Source organism: Frieseomelitta varia, unplaced genomic scaffold (genome assembly GCF_011392965.1).
Source record: "Frieseomelitta varia isolate USP_RPSP 00005682 unplaced genomic scaffold, Fvar_1.2 scaffold_267, whole genome shotgun sequence".
NCBI classification, from domain to species: domain Eukaryota; kingdom Metazoa; phylum Arthropoda; class Insecta; order Hymenoptera; family Apidae; genus Frieseomelitta; species Frieseomelitta varia.
In genome coordinates, this window is record NW_025109998.1 from 81,042 (window position 1) to 94,541 (window position 13,500).

At 40.5% G+C, this 13,500-nt stretch overlaps 2 protein-coding genes across 8 annotated transcripts in view; both read left to right on the forward strand.

The window, feature by feature from the left end:
* The window catches only part of LOC122528888 (ubiquitin-like modifier-activating enzyme atg7), a 3,741-nt gene extending 2,268 nt beyond the window's left edge, over positions 1-1,473 (forward strand). For 3 of the 5 annotated variants that reach the window (XM_043654496.1, XM_043654495.1, XM_043654498.1), the window contains 3 exons: positions 34-149; positions 223-511; positions 583-1,473. In XM_043654496.1, the coding sequence (XP_043510431.1) occupies positions 34-149; positions 223-511; positions 583-639 (462 nt within the window). In that variant the 3' untranslated portion in view covers positions 640-1,473. The remainder of the gene's footprint in view (positions 1-33; positions 150-222; positions 512-582) is intronic. The other 2 variants (XR_006306683.1, XR_006306682.1) reach the window with 2 other exon arrangements.
* Positions 1,474-2,519: 1,046 nt separating this feature from the next.
* Positions 2,520-11,614, forward strand: LOC122528892 (transcription cofactor vestigial-like protein 4). Of its 3 annotated transcripts, XM_043654508.1 has the most exons (5): positions 2,520-2,927; positions 3,047-3,348; positions 9,564-9,731; positions 10,424-10,627; positions 10,755-11,614. In XM_043654508.1, exons 2-5 carry the CDS (start codon positions 3,291-3,293, stop codon positions 10,832-10,834), a joined length of 510 nt encoding a protein of 169 aa, XP_043510443.1. In that variant the 5' UTR covers positions 2,520-2,927; positions 3,047-3,290; the 3' UTR covers positions 10,835-11,614. The 3 variants fall into 3 exon arrangements, with proteins under 3 accessions (XP_043510443.1, XP_043510440.1, XP_043510442.1); XM_043654505.1 differs by lacking the exons at positions 2,520-2,927; positions 3,047-3,348 and adding an exon at positions 7,170-8,212; XM_043654507.1 differs by lacking the exons at positions 2,520-2,927; positions 3,047-3,348 and adding an exon at positions 8,353-9,478.
* The last annotated feature ends 1,886 nt before the right edge of the window (positions 11,615-13,500 follow it).

Here is a 13,500-nt window from a genome sequence, read left to right on the forward strand (position 1 = left end):
TTTTTTTATAGTAACGGTCATTTTATTTTGCAGTCGCAAACCGATAGAACATTGGACCAACAGTGCACAGTTAGCAGACCTGGTTTGTCGCAGATCGCTGCGGGATTAGCAGTCGAGCTATTGATAACTCTGCTGCAGCATCCTCTAGGGTAATAAAAACAAATAACAGAGGTTTATATTGAATTTCATGTAGTTACAGATTTATTGTTTTGTACTTGACAGAATTGAGGCAGAAGCGTTGGTGCGCAGAGATAATATTAGCCCAAGCGATACGGACTTGGTAGGCTTGTTGGGATGTGTACCACACACGATACGGGGATCCCTGTGGAATTACGATACTCACTTGACAATTACTCATAGATTTACATCGTGCACGGCCTGTTCTGTGCCTATTATCGCAGAATATAAAAATCGGGGTTTATCGTTTGTTCTGGACGCCTGTAACGTACCGAATTACTTGGAAAAATTATCAGGACTGGAGCAAATACTTAAAAGGCCCGATTTAGACGAGGTATATTCTAAATCTACAAATTGTGTTCAGCCATTTAATTTTTCAATTGTTTATTACATTTTTAATTACAGCTTTGTTACGCGTTGGATAATACAAGCGACGACGACGAGGATGATAAAAAAATATGATATCTTAATTGTACATAATTTTTCTTTTAATCAAATTTTGGCACGTGCAATAGGCTATTTATGATATTCATCTCCGTCTTTCACAATCGTATTATTTTAATTTTTTTCTTTTATTATAGTGTTGACACTTGGCATATGTAAATATATGTCAAAAAATCTTGTTGTAAAATACGTTTTATTACAAATATGACTTTTTATATATAGATTTTATGCCAATCTAAAAAAAAAAAAAGCATGCAAGAGGTTGCACCCCTCTGAATTTTTAAGCATTAAAATATGATGAATAAAATATTTAAATTTCCTGAAAGCTAAAAAAATAGAGACAGGTATTCTATTCAATATCCCCTAAGTACGTTGAAGAAACCATCTGGGTGGTGCAGTCACTCCTTAATAATCCTTCGTTTACAGGCCAATCTAACCCAAGCTCAACTCCAAAAAGAAATCTAAGAAGATTTTTCCTCTCAAAAATTTCGTGTACCAAGAGAGAAACTTGCATGAAATCTGAAGCATAATTATTGGAAAAGAAAAGTGGCGGTTCAAACCGTAATTTATACGATCGGTGTGGCGCGCGTTCGCGCTTTTGGCGATCTTCCCGCTAGAGAGCGCCTCGACGGACGAATACCAGACATTCCAGTGTAATGTTTAAGTAGTGGGGAATCGAGGCTGGCTCTCGTGTGTCAAAGAGCCTGTGTTCCCTGTGTGTTCGATCGCATACCATTAGATTTTCAATCGTTTTCAATGAAAATACATACCGTGCGTTGGCTCGACGCGCCAGCGGATGTCGTGCCGGATGTTTGATCCTCTGTTCGCTGGCTTGTCAACGCAGAAACATCGGTGAGTGAATCACGTAAATGGTGGGAAGAACCACCTTAAGTTCGATTTACCTCGAGGAATGCGTGGCTCGTTCCTCCTTTTTTTTTTTTTCCTTTTCTTCACGCTACGTCGCATTCCTCTATCGATTCTTGCCTTAGGACGAGCGGAGTGGAAAGGGGAGAACGTTTCATTGCGCTCAGTCGGTAAAAAAAGAAAGAAATTATTAAAATCGTCGCCAATTATCTACTTTCTATCTAGTCCTACGTCGCAGTCCTGTTAATTCAATCCGATTTCACAAATTTGAAAAAAGATGGAAAAGAATTTCGTTGTTGTTGCGTATCTTTTAATCTTACGCTAAAGATCTTCTTGGAACGTTTCTTTAATTTTTTTGAAACAAGAACCGAAATCAAGACATATATACGAAGAATGGATTTTAAGGAATTTAATGATTTTGGGAAATTTTTGTATATTTGTAATTTTGGAAAGTGCCTGTTGTGGATTTGAAATTTTCTAATCGTGTGTGCACGTTTATACATACATGTAATCGTTGTCACGCGATACTGGAATTTGCGTGCGCGGTTTTTCGTCGATTCATCGTTTTCGATGAGCTTCAATTAGTCAAGGACTTTGGGATTATTTACAATAATCCGCGATCGAGTATTTGCCGGTCAGCGGTATCGATACGAGACAACGAAAAGAAAAAGAAAACTGTTGAAAAGATACATTTTGGTAGGAAAGTGTGCGCGAGTATTAGGGTGGGAGTTGAGATATTTGATCCAAATTGCCAGATTACCGGCTTCCTTTTACTCAGAGTCAGAGTTTAATGTATATACGCACATACATTATCACACTGTAAAAATGAAATTTCACTTCGAGTGTTACACTATCTGTGTAGGAAACAATGCCCTTCAACCGCGTTAGTAAATTTTTACTTTCTTTTCTTTTTTCTCTTCTACAGAAAAAGAGAGAAAAAGATAAGAGACAACGAACGATCAAGAACAGATCAGAAGGCATTGTTTTTGTTATTAGAAATGAAATTGCGACGCCGGTTGCGTGGAAGTTTGGAAAGAGAGCAGGGGCGCGATACGGGAGTAAGAAGAGGAACGGTGCAGCTAGTAATGGCTTCGAGCGTGCCCTCGGTGTTTGCTATTGATATTACTGTGCAACCAACGACCAATCTCTCCACGTTCTCGTAACCTTTATTCCTGGACTTTAGATGGATAGATAATCAACGGAGCCTCGAGGGACAAGCGTACAAGAAACCGAAACGAATTCCTAAATGACTTTGTATCTTTCAGTGATGGTGTGTGGTTGTCGAACCTTATTTAAATAATTGGAGAGCAATTCAAAGCCATTGCTAGTCGGCACGTTAACGGTGGGTGGAGTGGGATCGTGTGGGTACGCGTGGGGACTCGCGAAGCGACGTAGGGTTGGCTGCACGCGGTGAGGCGAAGGACGCGGGCGGCAGATCTCTGGTGAGGGGTCCGCATTCCACAGACAATGTCACGTTTTTTAATCCCCGTTTTACTTTATTTGTGCTGGCTTCGGCCGTGAGGAAGGCCCCCAAACAGTTAACTTCGACTTCTGTCCACAGAGAGCAGAGATCCTCGTGACGGTGCCGTGGTCGTCAGCTTCGTTCCATCGCGGGAATTTCAACCCGGTGCGTTGATGAACACCTGCTGCATCCCTACTACCTACGAGGAGTATTTCCTGAAGTTCAGTCCCGCGTGAACGGAGTGAAGTTTTCTTAGAAATTAAGACTTTCGCGAAAGGGTGACAATTGGTGGACCGAGGACACCTTTGTTCCCGTTCTCGAAGAGGAAACACGAGGGAAAGAGATGTCCGCCGTCGAGAGCGCCTTGGATGTCCTCTCCAGGGCGGCTACCATGGTGCAAGGTCAGTTTGCCTCGTGACTTATGCTTCCGACGGATTGCTGGTGATTGTTCGTTGGGCGACGAGAGGATTTAGAGTGGGCTGGGAATTGAACTGGATAGTTTGTAACAAATTGTTATTGAGTCAGATATATGGATATAGCAGTCAATTGTCATTGTAACTAACTTCTATTTCAAAGTATAGTTTGCTTTCTGATTGACAGTTAAGGTAGTTAACTAATTAGTCTACTAATGTCACTGAAAGTAGAATAGTGTCGCTCGAAAAATTGGCAAAAATTGTTTGTAATAAAGTATAAACGCACACGTTAGATTGCAGAATGAAAGCTGGAAGTAAATGGAATGTGCTGGCTTCGACCGTGAAATGTAGATTACGTGGTTGTATATTGTTGATTATGCTTTCTGTAGTACACGTTCATGTCAATTTCATATGGTAACACGTAAAAACGGTTTTTGATTTTTTCACATTATAATTCTACGATGGTAGAAAAAAAAGTGGAAAAGTTATCATTAACCCTTGTACATCCTGTATCCATGAAACCTAAAACCTAAAATCATTTTCAGATATCCAGTTTATCAAGATATGCTCCAAAGTTTTCATCCAGAAGCACCCACTCTTCCTCCAGGAAATTCCCAAGTCCACGAAGGCGGTTACCAAAAAAAAAAAAAAAAAAGGCGCGTAAACAAAAAGATAAAACATGATCCGCCGAATCACTTGATAGTTCAGTAAAATTGTTTGGAATCTGTGTAAGAACAGAGGAGGCCAGTACGAGCCCGCATTCCTGCGAAATGCCAATTTCGCATCGAATTAGATAACATTGTACGCCGTTTATTTTAGATTCGTCGCGTTCGCGGCTCCTCCGACAAGCTCCTTGGCAAGAGCCTCGAACGAATTTCCTGTGACGTTTCATTTCAATTAAAACAATTTCACTCTGCTCTCGCAACACGTTTCAACATGTTCGAGCACGTTTCAATTGGTCTTCGTGTCAAAAAGAGTCGATCTGCTGTTCTGTATTCTTAAAGCCGCTTCTCCCGCGGTCACGAAACATTTCTTACTTAAAAAGTATGCCATTTTCGCAATGGTATGTAATCGACCGTAAACAATAGTATTTTCTCCACATGGGAATCATTAAATCATTCCATTTTGTCGTTAAGTTCAGCATTTCATTGTTTCAATGAACGACGATATTTTGTTACATTATTTTCGAAATGCGTGAAGGCTTTTGTTCAAACTCTGGATGTAAAAAGGAAATATAGGTGCGGAGCAGTATTTCTTATCGAAAACTGATTCATTGGAATTTGATAAAACGTAGCTCTATGTTATAGTCTTCTCTATAGTCTTTCTTTTCATTCAGTGACATTTTTTTCAAAATACAAAGGAAGGAGCAATTAATCAATATTAAAGGAATTAATTTCTTACTTTTATCGCAGCAAACGTTTGATTGAAAAATTCATGTTCATGTTTAGGGATATCTATTTTTCTCCTTCTCTTTTTGTTTTCGTTTCTCGTCGAATCAAGGATGTAAATCAAGACAGAATTGACTCAAATGACACAGTGAAGAATGTGAAGAATCAGAAAAAGTGTGACGCATTAGAGAAAAGGTTCCACTTTCGAAGGCAATCGGGAGCATGACGACCCGTTCTCGGTGATGATTTTCATAAATCATCAAACTGCTCTCTCTCTCTCTCTCTCACACACATACACACACACTCAATCTATCAGTCTATCTGTCTATCTATATATCTATCGAAACGTACAACGGAGCGTAACGAGCCCCGGTTCTCAGCAGTGTGACTGGTTCCTCTTGTGTGCGGTTTGTTGTGATGGAATGCCGTGCCTCGAACCTGTTCCGAATACCAGACGTAGTTGCGTATGCTTGCGGATGATGGCGCGTTCTGTGACTTTCTCGATGACCAAAAATACGTTTCCCCGGTCGGTTCCATTAGTTACCGACATAGTTTCAGATTGTCAAAGGGTAATTTATTCGATTTCGATGACGATTGCTTCTAATATATTTCGAAAGATCAACTAATATCAAACTTCGCTTCAAGACTCGATTCTTTGACGAATCGCAGACCGTAAATGTCTTCATTTCGAACGCAATGAAACTTACAATTGGGCAACGTGATAGAGCTAAATTTAGAGGATAGGAGATTTCAAATACCTTCTACGTTTATATTTCCTACTTCAGATAAGTACCATTTTCTCAAGTTTATTTTCAAGTAAAAAGCACCATCTTTCAATTGATTAACTTTCAGTGTGTTTCAGTTGCAGATTTCTTTTTTTTAATTCGGCACGCTCCGTGAGATGTTAATGACACTCGTCTAGCGAGAATGTACGCACGTTTCGATCGATCTTAAATTTTTGGAGCGCGAAATGTAGGAGTAATAGGAGGTATGCCCGAAATGTACGGAAACGTTCGACGAATTCACGCCCACGAAACTGCGATTCGCTGATGTACAGATATGTCTGATAACCATACGCGATTACTTGGTCGCGTTGCTATTAAAATGCCTGGCATTCCTGCCCGATGCCTCATGATTCCTTGAGGATAACTTGCTACCTTGATCTTGCTTAAGTATCGCGGCTAACAATGATACAGAGTATGATACCTTGCTACGTGTCTTGAAATCGATAAGTTTCAAGGTCATCGACCTGCTCCCACTAATTTTCCTCTTATTCTTTACTCTCCGATTACCTTTCGAATTTTTTCGTGAAATATTTTTAGTTCTCGGGAATTTTTATCCGAAATGTTTGCAACGATTGTGATATTTAATTGAGGCTGAAGAATTAGATGTCATGTTTCGTTTTTCAAGCATTGATTACAAATTGCAAATTACAAATGGTCACTTGTATAGTGCAAAGTGCATTGCTATAAATATTCAAGATCTTCTACACGCTGCACTCTAATGTTTACAGCATTAAATGTTGACATTTACATCGTGCAATCATCATTGAGAAGATGTGTAAAACATTTTGTTGTTTGGAAATGAATCAGTCATTGAAGCAATGTGAACGGTGTTTCTGGGTATAATTGTAGAACTGCGAGGATCCTTATCGGAACAAATTTTCCTCGCGAAACGTGACGGCGACGTGTAGTGTGCACGTGTACTGGACGCACATGTGCATTGATTGCCTGTACCTCGTCACGGAAAAAAGGAGGAAAGAGAAAGAAGAAAGAGGAAAGAAGCGAGTTTGTTGGCCAGAGGTGCTCGTATCCCTTGAACACTCATACTACTGCAGTCAGATAGCGATAGCTTTGAATCACACATCTTCAAATTAATCCTAGAACAAGTATTGGATAATACTCGACACAAGAAATATTGTACAATATCTGAAATAGTTTCTTCGGTATATTTAACATGAAAATTAACTATTGTTTAATTCATAGTCTGTCTAGCTATTTTTTTTTTTTTTTTTTTTTTTGCAAGAGATAATTATACGTTTCAATATATTTTCTTTTAGTAGGTCTGCATAATATCATGTGTCGTTCAGGTATTATATATTATATATGAACTATCAAAGTAATCAACACGATTGTTTTAATATTTTTCAATTTTAATGTTACAGCACTTGATTGCGCCTTAACTTTTTGTTCTTAAAGCAAATTTAATAATTAAAGCTGTCTCAAAGGTTTCTTAATAAATAATACTGCTGGATGAAATGATTTATTTCAAAAGTCAATATGATTATTCCAAGGAACATACTATTTTATACATTCTGTCTCATGCATACTATTTTATGCATTCTGTATGTCGTTAGATAAAAGTACACTCTACAATGTTCACTTGAATTTAAATTTTAAAAGAGGAACTTTAAAAAAATGCACACTACCTTATCAATTCTACTTTGCTTTTTGCTTCGTGGAGTTAATAGATTCGGCAAATGAGCAGCTCGTACGATGATACATACATGCATTGGAAGGCAAAGAGTTAGTTTAATTTTTCCAAAGTCTAAAAGTGTTCAAGAGTAATCGTGCCTTTGACGACCAAGTTCTACGAGTTGTAGAAAATCTCTAGAAAGAGACGAGAGAGTGCGAAAACTGGCAAGAAGAGTAATTGAACAAAACGAAGCCATCGCTACGATCCAAGCGCGCGGACCGTGTGCATGTGTAAAAGGCAAGCTTCACCAGCTGTACGTGGAGGGGGCAGACGACGGAACGAGGCGGATGAATGAATGAATCTTAAGACAGTCGTGTAAGAGGGACATTCACGAATCCACGTATCTCTGACTCTGTCTATCTTTTTGTAGAAAACTTGTGTCCAATGTTCCTCGGCCGTTCTTCGTATCTTTTAACGTGCTAGTTCGAACAATCTGGCGTGATCCTGCAGCCTCGGTCCACATGCCTCTGAAAGCCAACGATCCTGGTTTCTGGCCGACAACCAGTCGAATTCGTCGATAGATCGCGTCACGTCGCTTTCTTCGAGCTCCCCTCGAGGCCACCAGGACATCATGGAAGCCGCTTTCTTCGGCGAGAGGAAGATCCTCCCGTGGAAAGGATGTCTCTCGTATTTCGTCGTTTGAACTTGATTTCATAAGGCAAAGAGAGACGATTGTACGTAACAGAGAGAGTCGAGAAAGTGGATCGAAATCTGTGCAGTTTTGATAACTCGATCTATGGAAATCTAGTGGGTTCACGGTGTTCTCTTGTCCTTGAGACTGTGGACCATTTATGAGGGGGGGAACAAGAGAGGAGAGGAATCGTTGATTTCTGATTATATATATATGTTTGTCGATATTCGTGGTGGTTGCAAGTTGGGTTCATGACACCTGAAGATTTTTGGAAGCATGGAGGTCTCGCCGAGGAGAAGGTGCCTCTGGCAACCGTGGCTCACCACGGACAACTTTCAAACGGTATACAAACCAGGAGGTACGTGGGGAAACGTTCTGAAAACATTTAGAAACGTATAGAAAGTCGTTTCCCTGTATTTTGTCATTTAATTTCGCTGCATAATCTTTCAACGAATGTTGAGGCTCGTAAGGGGAAACCTTGCATACCGGTACCAAAACGTTGAGTGTAAAAATAGTGGAAGAACGAGCGAAGAATGTAAATTTGAAAGTTATGTATCTCTGACGAAGCTATTTGTATTTCACGTGCAACAACTTCTTCTCTGATATTGGCTCTGATCATTTCCATCGATATTTCAGAGCTCTGGCCTTCTAGCGACTACCTTCCTCTGTAAATCATCGAATTCAGGAAAGTATAGCAGAAGTTGGCAACTAGCGAGTTAATTGAACGGAACGATCTCGGCTTCGATCCACGCGTTTGGTCCATTCATCTTCTCCCTGACCGCTGGCTCATCCTTTGCCTTTAAACCAGTTTGACCGTCTTCCTGACGATCCTCTCACGGCTATTAGGCACTTCCTGCCCCATCCTGGGAACCAGACTCGTTTCTCTACTCACCCTTCGCGCCCTCCTCCTCTTTCCACCGCTCTCTTTTATTCTCCTCGCGCTTCTCTCTCTCTCTCTCTCTCTCTCTCTCTCTCTCTCTGTGTGTGTTTTTCGATCATTCTCTCGAGGGGGTTGCTACATCGATTTCCAATTTTAGATATCGCGGAAAACAGAAATAGATGACCCATAACATTTTATAAATAAATTAAACTCGACGCTGGAGGCTCAAGGACAGATCTCTTGGTTCTTTAACGATCGTAGGATCATTTTGAAATTGTCGAGACAGTTTGATGTGTGTATTGAGTAAAGGGTAGTAAATAGAGAAGAAGGGTTGCTTGGACAACCCGGGCAATTCGCTTCGTCTCCGGGTTTGTCAGTCGCGGCGTGCGTGCAAGGAAAAGTCAAGGAAAGATGCGTGGTTGCATAGTTGCATGCAGTTTAGGAACTAGCGGAATGTGGTCTACATATATCTACAAGCTTTATCTGTAGGAAGAGGAAGTGAAGATTATTTCAAATATCAAACAACTTCGTTATCACATTTATTTGCAGTTTCTCTTTTGAAACATCAAGAAACTCTTCCAATTATCTCCAGTACAATTTTCCTATCGTTTCTAATCTCATACACTCGATACACTTTTTTTCATAACTTCAAAGAGTCAATCGAGTTTCAACAAATGGAAGAAAACATCTCTTCTATTTCATCAATACACTGGGATCTTAGAAATTTGCCAAATTACAGAAAAGGTTCTATTTACAAGAAAGAATTGTCAATCTGCACAAGAACACGCGAATGAATCTGATGCAAGATCTCCTCTTTTTTATTGCGCAGAAGAGAGGCCGAAGACGACGAATCTCCACCGGAAGCCGAGCAGCGCGTGGCGCAAGGAGCGTAGAAGGGATCCAATCCAAAGTGAAGCACTGGACATGACCGCTGCCAGAGTCCATCATCATCATCACAGCAGACCTAGCGTGATTGTACCTACCACGCCACAGCCTGGTAAACTTCTGATTGCTGGTTTCTGATGTTCCACGCGAATTCGTTAGGCGAGTGGCTTGCTCCTGTTGTTCTTGGCCTTGCGGGGGGCAACCAAGAACGGCTATTGTCTGGCGTGTGCATGGGGGAGGGGTGCACTATGTGCTTTGACAATGTGGCGTGATGCACGCCGCGCAGATGCTTGGTCGTTGAATAGAGGAATACACGATTCACGTCGGCCACAAGGCTGAAATTCCTCTATGCAGAACTGTGAAAAAGAAAAAAAAAAGGAAAGAAAGAATTTTTTGAACTGAATTTTTAACGTGAGGTTTAATTAGAATTGACTGAGGATTAAGTTGAGCAGATTCGAAGGTAGAGATGATGTCAGAATTCAAAACTGAACTCCTTTCATTAAGAGATAGCAAGGGCGTTCATTTAATGGGAAATTTGAAGAATACACACAACGCACGGAAAATGTAAAAACATACATAAAATATCAAGTTCAGTTTTCTTAGTTATGTTAAAATATATAAGTATCTAATAAATGATAAGCAGTCTAGTAAAGATAAAATTAATAAGAATATTTTTAGATTGATTGCAGTATCTGATTAAAAAGCTTCTTTCTTACGTCAGAAATATTCACCAATATTGTATATGCTGTGTTTTGTAGATTGAATAGATATAGATTGAATATTTAAAAAAGTGCTCTTTACCAGGAACGACTATTGAAGACACGGCAGTAACGCCGACCCCGTCACTGACGCCATCGGCGGCAGCAGGAGGCCAAAGAACCGGGGTCCGAACTGTGGGTGGTGTGAGTGATCCTGCAATAGACGAACATTTCAAGCGATCTTTAGGCCTAGAGGAGTACGCCGCAGTTTTTAACGCCACCACTACTGACAAAGAAGCAGGCCTCAGTGGTACGCCATTTAAAAAAAGAAAAAGAAAAAAAACATTTCTTTAACAAAAAAAATGTCATTTCTCCTTCGCTTCAAAAAAGGGAGGACAGAAAGAGAAAGAGATGGTACATCTTTCAAATTCTTTCAGTGGATGATCACTTTGCGAAGGCTCTTGGAGAAACCTGGACGAGGCTGCAGGCAACCAGCAGAAGCAAGGACTCGACCTAACTGCCGGACGGTTAACCAAAAAGTCCTCACTGTCGTCACATCGTTGCAGTTGCTTCCGTTTTCTTCGCTGTGACAATGTGGTTTCACACACCTGTGTCTAATCAATCCATAAATTAACGTGAAATCGCTATCAATATTCGTGGAAGGAACAGTGGGAGCAACCAACGGACTCTGTATTATTAATATTATTACTATTGCTACTATTACTACTACTACTATTATTATTTTTATTACTACTATTACTACTACTACTACTACCACTACTACTACTACTACTATTATTATTATTATTATTATTATTTTTATTATTATTATTATTATTATTATTATTATTATTTGGTTCGCGTGGAAAGCAGAACGAAAGAGTACCCAAGTGTCCTTGGAATGTCACAGATGCTCTTGAGTGTAATCGACGGTGTACCGTACGTGTTTCTAACTTTTTGCGACAATTGTACTCGAGATAATGTATATATAGACGCGTATTCTTTTAATCATGCCATCATCGCGGCCTCAGAGGCCTCAAGTTATTTATTATACGATGTTCCATACTGCCTCGCTAAATGCTAGAGCCGTTCGTTATTACTAACTTCTTTCTGCTGCGATAAGAAGTTGAATTGAAGAATCAGTTGTCTTTAACAGAGACTTTTTTTACGATTCTCTAAGTCGTCACGTCTATGCACCGAGATGTTTTGATCTTTTGTTAAATGTACATTCAATTTTAGCACAACTCTCGTAACGACTTTAACGAGAGTTTTGTGCTAAAATTGAAAGGGCAATGTTGAAAAAGAATAGGCCACCGAATTCGATTCGATGTAGAACCGTATAGGGTTAAAATTTGCAGCTGTGAGAGAAGTGTACAACGAACGGAGCGACTTGTATGTAATTAATTATTTGCCTAAACGTATTACATGCGCATGTATGTATTGGGTATATATATGTATACGCGTTACATATATCTGACAATACGTATACGTAAGTAATGTGTACATTGTAACTATAGAAAACCGAGAGTCTTTATAAAGAACGTAGAAATTAAGCACGAAACCGTATAAATTGAATCGGTCGTTGCACAAACTTGTAACACGTGTTCACCTCGTGTAACTATATATATAAATACACACACACACACACACACACACACACACACACACACACACACACACACACACACACACACACACAAACAAACAAATAAACACACACACACATTGTATCAAAGAGAAGAAAGAAAAAAAACGAAACAGGATATATGGAGAAATCGACCGACGACATTTTTAATACCAATTTTTGAACACGCATCTTTCCATCTCCAGTAGATATTCCCAAGCGGTGGTGAAGATTGCTAAGAAGAGTAGTACTGATTTCAAATGGTGCTAGGAGGTTTAGCACAAACCCCAGCACGCACAGAAGTCAGTACCTCTGTCTTCTTATATTGTCTTCAGATCCTCTTCACTTCAATGCCTTCACACGTTGAAAACTGCTACTCTGTACAGTTCGCGCGGCGGTTCAAATATTTTACCTCGTTTATAAGATCAAACTGAACTGAATTCAGATCCAAATTGAGATTTGAGCTGTCTGAAGATCCCCGGAGTCGCGCACTTTCTTCAGCTCTCAAAATTTGGTGGCAACTCCTTTGGTCAAAACCAATTCCTAGGAAGGAAGAGTTCACCTCCCAAGGAAGAAAAATTCACACGAATCCTCTACTCCAGTTCCAGTCTCTTCCATATGTACCAAGTTTAACCAAGTAAATGCCACTTAATCTTAACGATAACCAGTACCATCGGTGAACAATTCCACTCCACAGTGTGTTTCTTCCAGTTCATCCAACAGAACAAAGATTTCTCCTTTTTTGCGTGAGAAGTAATCCCCTGCCAATTGAAAGCGTCGAAAGAAGAAAAGATGGAGGAAGTCGGACGTTTGGGGACACGTTTTCTCCTTTCTTCTTCCTTTTTTGTTGTTTTCCTTTTTCGAAACGAAACGACGGATGACGATGGGCCGGGAAGAAGAAGAAGAAGAAGAAGAAGAAGAAGCAGCGAGGCTTTACGATGTCGTAGGTGGGCCCAGACCTAACCCAGACTGTCCCAAGAGCGCTCGGATGGCTTCCTATATGCAGGCAGCCTGTTCACTTGCCGTAAAGCAAAATGGTAACTTAATATTAGACTTGAATATAAGTACGGTAATCCCACACCAGAGTCCAAAGTAAGCCTATACCTACCCGGCCGGCCATCCCTGGACCTCGGTTCCCCCTTACGAACGCCCTCGAGCGTAATAATACGACGGGATACTAGATATCGGTGCTCTCTGTGCTTCTAGGTGCAAATTGCGACCACCTATGCACGGCACCGCCGTTCCTGTTTCTCCGTTTCTCCGACTTGTACCAGCGTCTCTCTTCCTGTCAGCAAGCTCCTTACAGCCTGTCCTCCGAGAACACGACTCTGTTCTCTTCTCCTCGACAAGCCGAGCGGGATCGTGCGACGTCCTCGATACCGAGATGTCCTTTAATTTAGATTATGTCTTCGTTCGAAAATTGTATCAACGGAGGAACGCGGAGGTTATTTCAACCACCCCTAACTGCAAGTGTGTCACTGCAAGCCTGGAAAGTTTAGGTCTCTCGTCGCTTGATTTTGGAATTTTTAGTTTTGTTGCTATCAGGGAGATTGCGAAGT